General features: G+C 41.8%; 1 protein-coding gene across 1 annotated transcript; it reads left to right on the top strand.

The window, feature by feature from the left end:
- Positions 1–293: 293 nt before the first annotated feature.
- On the top strand, positions 294–11,100 carry IFRD1 (interferon related developmental regulator 1). Its single transcript, XM_068189956.1, has 12 exons — positions 294–689; positions 2,387–2,491; positions 3,420–3,501; positions 3,918–4,042; positions 4,320–4,477; positions 5,678–5,728; positions 5,819–5,997; positions 6,101–6,209; positions 8,191–8,325; positions 9,012–9,140; positions 10,131–10,226; positions 10,950–11,100. Exons 1-12 carry the CDS (start codon positions 644–646, stop codon positions 11,037–11,039), a joined length of 1,305 nt encoding a protein of 434 aa, XP_068046057.1. The 5' UTR covers positions 294–643; the 3' UTR covers positions 11,040–11,100.
- The last annotated feature ends 14 nt before the right edge of the window (positions 11,101–11,114 follow it).

The raw sequence follows: 11,114 nt of genomic DNA, 5'->3' as shown, positions 1-11,114 counted from the left end.
CCACAGAGCTGCACACGGCCCAGCCGAGCTTGTCCTTCCCACTGGCAGCCGCGCACACGGCGCAGGCTGGAAGCCGAGCCCAGCCCGGGCACCGCGGATCCGCTTTGTCCCCCGCCCCACGCGGCCTCAGGCGCCCCCCGCACCGCCCCTGGGCAGGCGCCAGGCCCGCCGCTCCCGGCGTGCACCGCGGCGCCAGGCGCCGTGACGTCCCAGCCCCACCACTGGGCAGCAGCGCTCCGCGTCACGAGCTCGCGTCGCTGAGTCAGCGGCCCAACGTCGCAACGCTCGGCCATTGGCTGCGGCGGCGCGGGGCTCCGCCCCCGCAGTCCGGTGGGGCTATAAAAGCGGCTCCGGCGCCCCCTCCGCGCCTTTAGCCCCGGGTGTCTGAGAGGAGAAAGATGCATCGACTCCGCTCACGGGCCTCCACGGGGATTTTTGCCTTTGCCGCCGGTTCGCCATTCGCCTTCTCTTGCCAATCACCCCCGCTGCCCCGGCCCGAGAAATCAGCCTCGCAGAGGCGTTGGAGTAAAAAGCGCTCCTGCTCTTCCATCGGCTGATTGTCGCTGATTCCCGGGCGGGGGGGAGCAGGGAGACCGAGACCCGGAGAGGGGCCGCGGGAGCCGAGCTGAGCGCCGCTGCGACCATGCCCAAGCCTAAGAAGCGGGGGAGCAACCACCAGCGCGGAGCCGGTGAGCGCGGCCGGGCCGGAGGGTTGGGGCGCGGGGTCTAGACGGCGTTTCCCGTCGCCGCGGGAGGGCCGCCCTGTGCGGCGGTGCCCCGCCTCCCCGCGGCCGGCGGGTGAGCAGCAGGAGACGGGCGGGCGCGGCCGTGGGGCTCTCGCTGGCCGCGCCGGGGCCGGGCGGGTGACAGGAGCCGTCCCCGAAACCGCCACCTCACGCCGCTGCGCGCATGCGCCGGGGAGCCGGGGCCGGCGGGCGCGGCCGCGCTGGCGCCGCCGGTGACGGCGGGAGCGCCCCGGGCCGGCGGCGGCTCGAGCGGCCCGGCCGGCCGAGCGTCCGCCCGCCGCACCACCGCCACCGAGAGGCTGCTGTGTCTTTCGAGAAAATGTCATTGTTCTTAGCCTAAAGTAGGATGTTTTAAAATAAACGGTCTTCGTACAAATGCAGACTGTGCGTGTCTGTGGTGCTGATGCTTGTGGCGGAACGGAGGTTTTGTGGGGTGGTCAGAAATTGCACTCCAAGCTAGCATAGCTGTGTGCAGCATCGGTTTCGAAAACCAATTTTTCAGGAAGTGAGCAATTTATAGGGTGTTTCTGTAGCTGCTCTTATTTTAGTTTGTGAAGGGCTTGCTGGTTTTTTTGCCACTTCTGTTGAATCCCTGTTTGATAGCAGCAGCAGCAAGAAGGTGGCCATGTGAGAGCTATGAGCCTCGAGTTTGTTCGCTTATGGAGTGGCTGGTGGGTTTTTTTGGGTTATGCTTAATTATACAAATGGATACAGCTAAAAGTAGCAAAACTTCCGGAGTGTGACTAACTCTATTGGAAAGCACTTGGACACTGATCCAACTGAAAGTTGATTCTGCCTCGATAAAAATAGTTTTTTGGGGTCTTGGTAGTCAGGGAGCCTCCTTGAAGCTGGTAAGCCTTGTGTGCAACCTTCTAAGTAATATAGAAAAAAAAATAGCTTAACGAACAGAATTCAGAGTTCTGTAAATGATGTTTTGGGAACTGTTGTAGAAGTAACAGGTATTAAAAGGGAGGTGAACACCGCTAAAAATACTACTTTCATCAAAAAGTCTGAAAGCTGCTGCATCAAGGCCTTCTTTGTCCTGAGAGGGGAAACTTCTGTCCCCTGTTGAAGCATTTGATGTTCTGGCTTGTATTTGTAATTCAGTAGTAAAAGTGTTGGACATAGCTGATGCTGCACATACTACACCTAATCTCATAAATCCTGCATTGAACTGGGTAGTGTATGTTTGCCCAAAGGTTTAACTTACACTGTCTTGAAGTTCCTCACAATTAAAAAATTAAGATTGTATGGCAGTTTTTTTGGGTAGCTCATTCTAATAGTTAAATTAACATAGACCTATTTTTAAAGCACAGTCACAGAAAACTGCATTAGCATGAAGTGGATTGTAGAAATATCCTAAATTTACAGTAGGAATTCAGCCAATATCTAGAGTAGGAATTGGACCAGTAATGGGTTGGTCCTTCCTCACTGCTCACAAATGATCTTCCAGAACAGAGCCAACAAAGTCTTCAGAGTAGGTGGGAGTAAAGGAACCAACAGAGGATGGAAATGTTCTTTCTGTGGTTGAGTCAGGGAGAGTGAATCTGCTCTGGGAGGGTTCAGTTCTACTTCTGGTGCTCAGATCTTCCTTTTCTGTATGAGAAATGACCAAACTATTGTATTCGCCTTTGTTTAAGGTGGTCAGCCCAGAAACGTGCAGCCTTTTAGTGATGAAGATGCTTCAATTGAAACCATGAGCCACTGCAGTGGCTTCAGTGATCCTGCTAGCTTCACTGAGGATGGTAAATTCTTTTATTTATATTTATTCATCTTTTAAAAACAGAACCTGAGCTGATTTAGTAGTTTTCAGTAGTAGACTAAGTAGCAATAATGAAATAATGACATATTAACACTGTGCTAGTTAATCCAGTGGCTGTTGTTTTTGTTTGGTAAGAATATACTCCCAAGTTTCATGAGCCTTGTGAAACTGCCAGGCTCTATTACAAGAGAATATAGATATAGAGACAATAAGATATAGAGTGTTGCTACAGAGACAATGAGAATTTTAAGGTGAACTGTAAGACACGGATTGTCGTAACAGGTAGTTGAAGCAGTAAGAGCTGCGGAACAGTTTAAGATGGGAAGAGTCACACATATGCCTGTTTTGAGCTAGATTTGTTCTTTGTCTCCTTTACCATCTCTGCAACCTGGACTACTCTAATGCCATTTTGATGAAAGGAGGGGACCTGAAAGCCTGATACAGGGGGATAAGCAGGGAGGAATCTTTGGACACAGGCCACTCTTAAATTGATGCTATGTAGGACAGGCTGCTCTCACTCACTGCATCAGCTGTGAGCACCTCACTGTACTCCAGGGGTAGATGTAGTGGACTGGATGAAAATGCATTGTTGACAGAATTGGCTGATGGTCATCAGATGGAGAAAATTTATGTAAGACCTGATTCGCTCTCTCATTCATTCTTGACATGTGTAAGAAGCAGATCTAGAAACAGCACAAATATATCAATAGGCCAGTTTGTATAAAAGTATTTTAGGGCACAGCCTTATGTAGTAGGTTTAACAGCATTATGCTGCTTTGATACTGAACAGTTCTGTAGCTGTTTTCTATATTAAGCTGCTTTCTTATTAGTGTTAAAAGCATTGTGTTGGAATGACTGTGTCTGCTAATTAAGTGTGTATTAGTATGACTAAATTATTTCTTCTGGATTAGGGCCTGAAGTTGACGAAGAAGCCACTCAAGAAGACTTAGAATACAAGTTGAAGGGATTTATTGATCTTACACTGGACAAGAGGTATAGTCTGCTTTGAAGAAACAAACTCATGCGTTTTCTTGCTTGATTTAATAAGGAAAATACACATCAAATCTTTCTATGCTTGCTTAGATTTTTACTCTGGGGAGGACTTCTGGATCTAAAAAAACCTTTTTCCTTCTACTGTTTTTTAGGATGGGTTAGACTTTACTTTTCTAATATATTGGAGTAAAGTGACTTTCTTTCTGGCGAGCAATACTGCTGTGAACTCTTATCTCCAAACAAAACTTTGCTGTCGTTGAGTAAGGAGGCAATTCAGAGCATTTCATTTCTTCATGGTACTTCTGTGGATTACTCTTACTACTGGGTGTAGGCAAATATAAATCGCCATAGAGCAAGGGCAGAGGTTTAGCTGATATGTACTGATTTCAGGAGATCTTCCTTCTCTCTTCTAACAGTGCAAAGACAAGACAAGCAGCCCTTGAAAGTCTGAAAAGTGCATTTTCTTCTAAAATACTATATGAATTTATCATGGAAAGGAGAATGACTCTAACTGATAGCATTGAGCGCTGCATAAAGAAAGGTAATTAACATGCATGGTATTAGAAAGCAATAATCCCTATGAAACAGCACACTGTTTAAAAGAAATTAAGATTGTGAATGTTCTCTTAATAATTGAGGTAGCATTACTTTTTGAATGTAGCTGTCACATTTTAACTGTCCTAGAAAATTAACTGAAATTATCTTCTATCTGTTGGTTCCTGAATTTCCCTTTACATGCTTTCAGACTGTTATCTTTAAAAGATTAAAGGAGGAAAGCAGGGCAAAAGGTGATTGCTCATCACTGTGTTAATCCCTAGGTAAGAGTGATGAACAGTGTGCAGCTGCTGGACTGGCATGTCTTCTGTGTGTGCAGATGGGGTCAGGAATTGAAAGCGAGGAAATTTTTAAGACCCTTGGTCCAGTTCTGAAGAAGATTGTCTGTGATGGAACAGCCAGTATCCAAGCCAGACAGGCAGTAAGTATGAAATGTTAATTTGCCAGACAGGGACAGAGGGCTGCTTCTGACCAGCTCACTATTGTGTAATCCAGGACTAAAGGTTACCACACTAGTGTGTACTTATAATGTTGACATATGCCCTCAGTGATGTCTAGCAGTTTTCACTGGTTTAAAAAGTTCCACCTGAAGGTTGAACATGATTCTCTTCTTTAGCTGTTACATGTACTGCTTTGTCAAGTGTCTGAACTCACTGTATTGCAGCTTCCTTACTGCAATTCTGGGGACTGATGTTGGGGTGCTAGAAAACATTTTCCCACTTTCCCACTGAGTGATATATCCTTCCTGTGTTAATTTTATTCTTGAAATTTAATTTTATTCTTAAACAACACAGGAATGTTACTTAAGCATTTACATTTATTTATAGTAAAATCGCATATAGCGCATCTGGAGACTACATAAACAATACAGCCATTCTACCAGAAGGTATTTTTAAGTTACTTTTGCCCAGCCATCTTATCTGTACATCAGCAATATGCTTGAAACAGTGAGAGAAGATTGTCCAAAGTGCTTGCCAAGGGTTTTACTTTTGCTTAAACTTCAGAGATTCAGCTAATATTCTCCAACTTTCCTTTATCATTATGTGGCTGGCTACTCCTATTCTAGTCAAGCTGTGGCACAGCAGATAACTGTCAGCTGCAAAAAGGGTGTAATAGTAGTTCCAACAGCAGTTATTTCTACAAATAAACAACAACTATTAAAGCTTGTCCTGTTCAAATGCAGCTTTGAGTCGTGTGTGGTTGGTGCAAACATCACTTTTAAATGTTTTTTTTTTTTCCTTACTCTTCGTAAGAGAAATTGGACTAGAATATGGGGCATAGGGTACAGATCTGCAGGAGAAGTTGGAAAGTTCCAGGAAAGGCTTTTCAAGAGCAGAATTTTCATGCTGTTTAATTGAAATAGTTGTCAAAAGGAGAAAATATTATATGTGAAAAGTGGAGACTTGTGAGTAGCAAATGCTGTAAAATATCCTGAGGGTTGATGAGAATTGAGAGCTAATTACTATAAAGCAGCTGAATTAAGGATTCGGGACTTCTAGACTCTGCTAAGGTTTTTAATCTCAAATTTCTGTTGCTCCAGATGTTAAATTTCAAAGGTCCCAAGTTTGAAACTGTAACATTGTTGTCAAATACTGACACTTTTTTTTTCTTTTGTGTCTAGTGTGCAACCTGCCTAGGGATTTGCTGTTTCATTGTGACTGATGACATTACGGTAAGGCTGATAACTTTCAAATGTAATAAACTGACAAAATGAAAACGTGTGACTCCTAAACCATTTCCATTATATTTTTCCCTTTTACAGGAACTGTACTCTACTATGGAATGCCTGGAAAACATCTTCATGAAGGCCTATCAGCGGGATAGAGACACTAATGGAGTATCAAGTAACCATAATACTGTGCTTCATGTCAGTGCTCTCTTAGCATGGACACTATTGTTGACCATTTGTCCAATGAATGAAGTGAAAAAGAAAATTGAAATGTGAGTATCTTTCGTGGAAAGCAGAATCTGTTATGACTCTTCATATGCAATGAAACAGTGTCAATAAAATTTAGATCTTAATGGAATATGACTTACTCCTTAGGCACTTGCATAAACTTCCAAGCCTGCTGTCTTGTGATGATCTCAGCATGAGAATAGCTGCTGGAGAAACGCTAGCACTTCTGTTTGAACTGGCACGTGAAACAGATGCTGTAAGTAGATGTCAGCAGCTAAACCGACCTTCATTGGGACAATGATGACACAAATTACTTAACCTGTGTTCCATACCACCCTGGATCTCAACAAGTAGCAAATAATTCCTTGGTTTATGGTCCTTCTAATCCACCCAATCAAAGTGGGTATAGCAGTAATTCACAGCTATCATTTTTTACACTTAATTTCTATATTGCAAATCAGGACCCATATAACAAAATGCATCAAATACTATTTAATAGCAAGTAGAAATATGGAATGCAAGATTTAAATCTGAGTCCAACACCTGCTTTTAAAATAGAATAAAAAAGATACCTCTAGAGAGCTTCCAGAATGAAACAGTATTGTTTACTGTAGTGGCATCACTCATCAGATGCTTATGCAGACAAGTTTGAGTAATTCATAGCCTGCACAATTCTGCTCTCACAGCCAAAAATCTATCATCAGGGAGAAAACATGGTGACTTTAAGTGTTGTTTTTTCAGTATTCTTACTTAGGTAGCCTGAGGAGAATAACTCGTATTGCATGATGATTTCACAGCATTTGACTATTTTAGTCAGTTAAGAACTAGGCAGTCATTTTAAGGGGGAGGTTTTTAAAGAATTGGCACAAATTTCACACAGATATCAGGAATTCTTGATTTGGTGAGATTTCTTGGAGTTTGCTTTTGAATTGGATTAGGTGCAAACTGCTCAATAATAGCTTGTCCACAGCTGAAGTTGCATTTATATTCTTCAATATGCCTTATTAATTGTCAGACTTTTTTCTTGACAGCACTGAAGGAAACTGCCTCCCTCTGCTTATGCATGGCGCAGTTTGGGAGAGTTGCCTGAAGGGCTCCCAGCTCAATCAAGGCTGCTGCGCTTTGCCAGAGTGCTGCCTCAAGTGAAAGGATAACTCCATTTAAGTCAGGAATTATGACACACTAGCACAGCGTAATCTGAAACAATGTTAAGGCTTCTGTAAACAGTGATTAATGCAAGCAGTGTGGATTTGAGTCTCTTGGCTATGGAAGTCAACTTTGAAAGAAAAAAAATAAATGGAAACCACAACTTGATCCTTTATTTGGTCAAGCTGACTGCAAGTAATTAACATCTTAAAATGTGTTAACAAATGAGATTATTCACTACAATCTGCTCTTGCATTGAGGAAATGCCCCTTTAATAATTACAGATTGTTCTCACTGAATCCTTAACAATCAGTGCAGATTAAAAATGCTTGATGTATTTGCCTTTGACCATTTCCTTTCAGAAAGCATGCAGTAAGCTCACTCTAGTCAGTTGATATGAGAAAACATTCAGATTTTAAAAATCCCCACAAACTACAAAAACTTTTTACATAAGTTTGCATACATTCTTACTAGTCCAGGTGAACTACTGCTGAATTAAGTGCAGCGGAGAAAATATTTATATATACATAAAGCACATATTAAGTGAATAACACAAAGCTATTTGTTACAGCTTACCTAAAGTGTTTTGTTAAGCATTAAAAAAAGGTTCCTAATTCCCCATTCCATACAAGACTTATAGCTAAATATTCCGTACTGTCAGTCCAGTGGTGTCTCACGGTTTGCCTCCAGCAGCAGGGATTTTGTGATAACAAAATTAAAGTGCCCTCAGCTTGTTGGCAGGAGTAGTTCAGCAGATCTGTTAAGCAGTTTGACTCCCTTGGAAGTAGAACAGATTGGCCGGTGTATATGTATGCTGATAGAGGTGTCTGGGTCACATGGCTGACCAAACAAACTTTGTTAGTGCCCTTCCTGGTAAACTGGGTGCTGTGACTTTGTTCTTGCTGGACTCAATGCTGCAAATGGGGCTGCAGAAGTGCTCTCTGTCTTCTTTAAAAAAGTAAGAGGTTGTAGAGATCTACATGCCCAAAATTTAAAGAGATCCATTTTCTTATTTGTGGGGGAAAAGGTTGATGCAATAAAATAAACTCAAATCTAAAAAAAACTAAATAAATATTTTTCTGGTAACCTAGGATTTCTTTTATGAAGATATGGACCTTCTAACAGAGAAACTAAGAGCTCTGGCTACTGATGGAAACAAGCACCGGGCCAAAGTGGATAAAAGAAAGCAGCGATCTGTCTTCAGAGACGTTCTGCGGGCTGTTGAGGTGATTCTTTTGTCTTAGTTACAATCTAGACCTTCAAAATACATAGTGTACAATCTAGTGAAAACAATCTTATTAAACAGAATTACGCTTTCAGTGAAAGACACAGAAAAAAGCTATTTTAAGTGAGATTTTGTAGTCTGATCACATACGTGGAATAGAATTGCTTTTTTTAGGAATGTTGAACAAAAATACTGGGAATAGTTAAACATTGTGAAAGCTAAGGAGAAGGCTTGGCATCATTTGAAGTCACCTCTGGGATTCTGCCTGTACAAGGATCTGAGTCACCTATTAGCATTTATTACATTCCATTGTCCCAAATACCTGTAAGGTAGAGACTAAATGAGGCTTACAGTCTGACTTAAAGGTGACTTCTGCACTCAGAACTGGTTTTCCTGGAGATAAGTCCAATTCTTAAAGTAATTTTAAAGATGAAAGTTTCGTGTTTGTTTTTTAAAAAGCTTTGTAATCAGGAAGAATATCAGCCTCAAGTTCTACATGAGATGTCACTGATGGTGTGCATCTGCTTTATGAACAAATACAATCTTTAGGATATGTATACTGTGTTATTTGGAAGGTTTTGGTGTGCCAAAATTAATCAGTCAAAAGAAAGTTCACTGAGATGTATAAAATTGCTAGGACAAAAGACTTTAAAATTATAGATGTTGTTTCCTTTGATTTTTGCATAGGAACGTGACTTTCCTACAGAGATGGTGAAGTTTGGACCTGAGCGCATGTATATTGACTGCTGGGTTAAAAAACAAACTTATGAGACATTCAAGGAGGTTCTGGGGTCAGGGATGCAATACCATTTGCAGGTGAGCTGCTCTTTGACATTTGCTCAGACTGTTCCTCTGTGTCTGGCTTCTTTGATGTAATTCAGTCTGAATTACAAAATCCTGAATAGAACTTAGTGAAGTGATGAGCCTTGCATTTGAGGTGTTAAAGACAGCACTTAAAAATTGATTACAGTGAGCTACAGCAGTCTGGTTAAGCTGCTTCTGAGTTGTGGCCTGGGTGTGCTAGTGTAGTAATCGACTTCTCCAAGAAGTAAGAAATTTAAGATGAATATCTTTTTAGCTTCAGGGTTTTCCCTGAGTCCTCCGCTCTCTTTCAGCGGAGTGGTATAGCTGTCTGGCTGCTATAAAGCTGTTTACCTCCACCCTTCCTGTTCAAGCCTGTAAAAGAAAGGGAAAGTTTTACTAAAAAATAATGAACACAACTTGCAGCCAATGGTGAATAGCATTCCAGAAGAGAAGGTATGACTCTTTATCTCTGTTCTGGGAACTGCTTGTTTACTAGTCACCTGTTTACATATGTAATAGAAGCAGGAGCTGTAGCTTAGGAATATATGCTCCCAAATTGCTGTGATAATCATGGGGTTAAAATCTTCAGTCATGTGTTAATTGAATTTCTGCATGACTGAGGGAGCTCAGGCATGTAGCAGGTTTTTCAGTTTTCTCAAGTACTACTTTCACAGCCAGATATTTTAAAACTGGTGTGTTGTGAAGCCATACAGGTCTGTTCAGCTGCCTGATTTTGTGTAGAACAGAACAGTGTCTCATTTGCTGGGACAAAAATATCAAAGGAAGCAGGAGCAGCTGTCTGTCTTCTCAAGGTGGCTGTTTTCACTTTTAGCCTTATTCTGGTTAAAGAAGGAAGTGTTCTTGACTTAATTGCAAAAGATAGCCACAAACTGACACAAATCTTAGTATTTCTTACTGGAATACTTGATATTTTACAGTAGTCAACTTCAGAGACTTGATAATTAGAGGGGAAACTAATCATTTGGTATGTTTCTTGTTTAGTCAAATGACTTTCTTCGGAATGTGTTTGAGCTTGGTCCACCTGTAATGCTGGATGCTGCAACTCTTAAAACAATGAAGATATCCCGTTTTGAAAGGGTAGGTTATTGCACCTTAATGAATTTTCTTCTTGTCTAATTACTCCTGCATTTCAGAAGCTGTCATTATTACACTGTAGTTCTAAGAGTGCCTCATTGTCCTGAATGAAACCCAGCCTTTCTTGTATGCATCTATGAGCTCTGATTTTTCACTGGGCATGTCTGTGCTTCTGTGTTTTTTCCAAGGGGTCTGAAGGTTGATGTGGTTGCTGCTGGGTACTAGATTCCATGCTCCACACATGTGAAACTGGGTCTCTTCTGAGAGCTTTTGGGGAGGGACTTACAGGAAACTGAGTCTTCATAAAGACAGTATCCCAAACTCTGCAATGTGAAATGGGCACTAGGAGGTTGGCCTTGTTCTGTTGGTTGTGAATGCATTAATCCTGCATATAATCTGGGGAATGGTGCTGTCAAGTTTAATCTGGGGGTAAATGTAACCTACATGGTATCTGCTTGATGTTAAAGACTGACTGGCTTCCAGAACTACTCATAGTTCAGCCTGTCTTATACAGGCCAAGTTTCTTTTAAATATCTGTCTGCCCATATATATACACACACACATTAGCCTTTGGTGCAAAGACAGCATACTATAAATTTTAGAAGGCCTACCAGTTTACTTCAAAGATTAATAAAAGGATTTTCATTTGTTTTGTAACATGAAAAATCTCAGAAGGTCAAAAACCTTATGACAATATGTAATTCTTTTTTCTTTTTTTGTTTGTAGCACTTGTACAACTCTGCAGCATTCAAGGCTCGGACAAAGGCTAGAAGTAAATGTCGTGATAAAAGAGCAGATGTGGGGGAATTTTTTTAGATTCTGTTTTCAGCGGGGTTCAATTTTCATAATTCAAGTAAATTTGTAACATTTAAATGAATTTTTTAACCTCTA

This window comes from Anomalospiza imberbis, chromosome 5, assembly GCF_031753505.1.
Source record: "Anomalospiza imberbis isolate Cuckoo-Finch-1a 21T00152 chromosome 5, ASM3175350v1, whole genome shotgun sequence".
In the NCBI taxonomy this organism is placed as follows: domain Eukaryota; kingdom Metazoa; phylum Chordata; class Aves; order Passeriformes; family Viduidae; genus Anomalospiza; species Anomalospiza imberbis.
The sequence above is the reverse complement of the archived record's forward strand: the minus strand, read 5'-3'. Positions and strand labels throughout refer to the sequence as shown.

Coding starts and splice junctions, on each gene's coding strand:
- IFRD1 (XM_068189956.1), top strand. CDS start 644: ATGCCCAAGCCTAAGAAGCGGGGGAGCAACCACCAGCGCGGAGCCG. Junction 5,729..5,818: donor TTGTGACTGATGACATTACG/GTAAGGCTGATA, acceptor TCCCTTTTACAG/GAACTGTACTCTACTATGGA. Junction 9,141..10,130: donor GGATGCAATACCATTTGCAG/GTGAGCTGCTCT, acceptor TTTCTTGTTTAG/TCAAATGACTTTCTTCGGAA.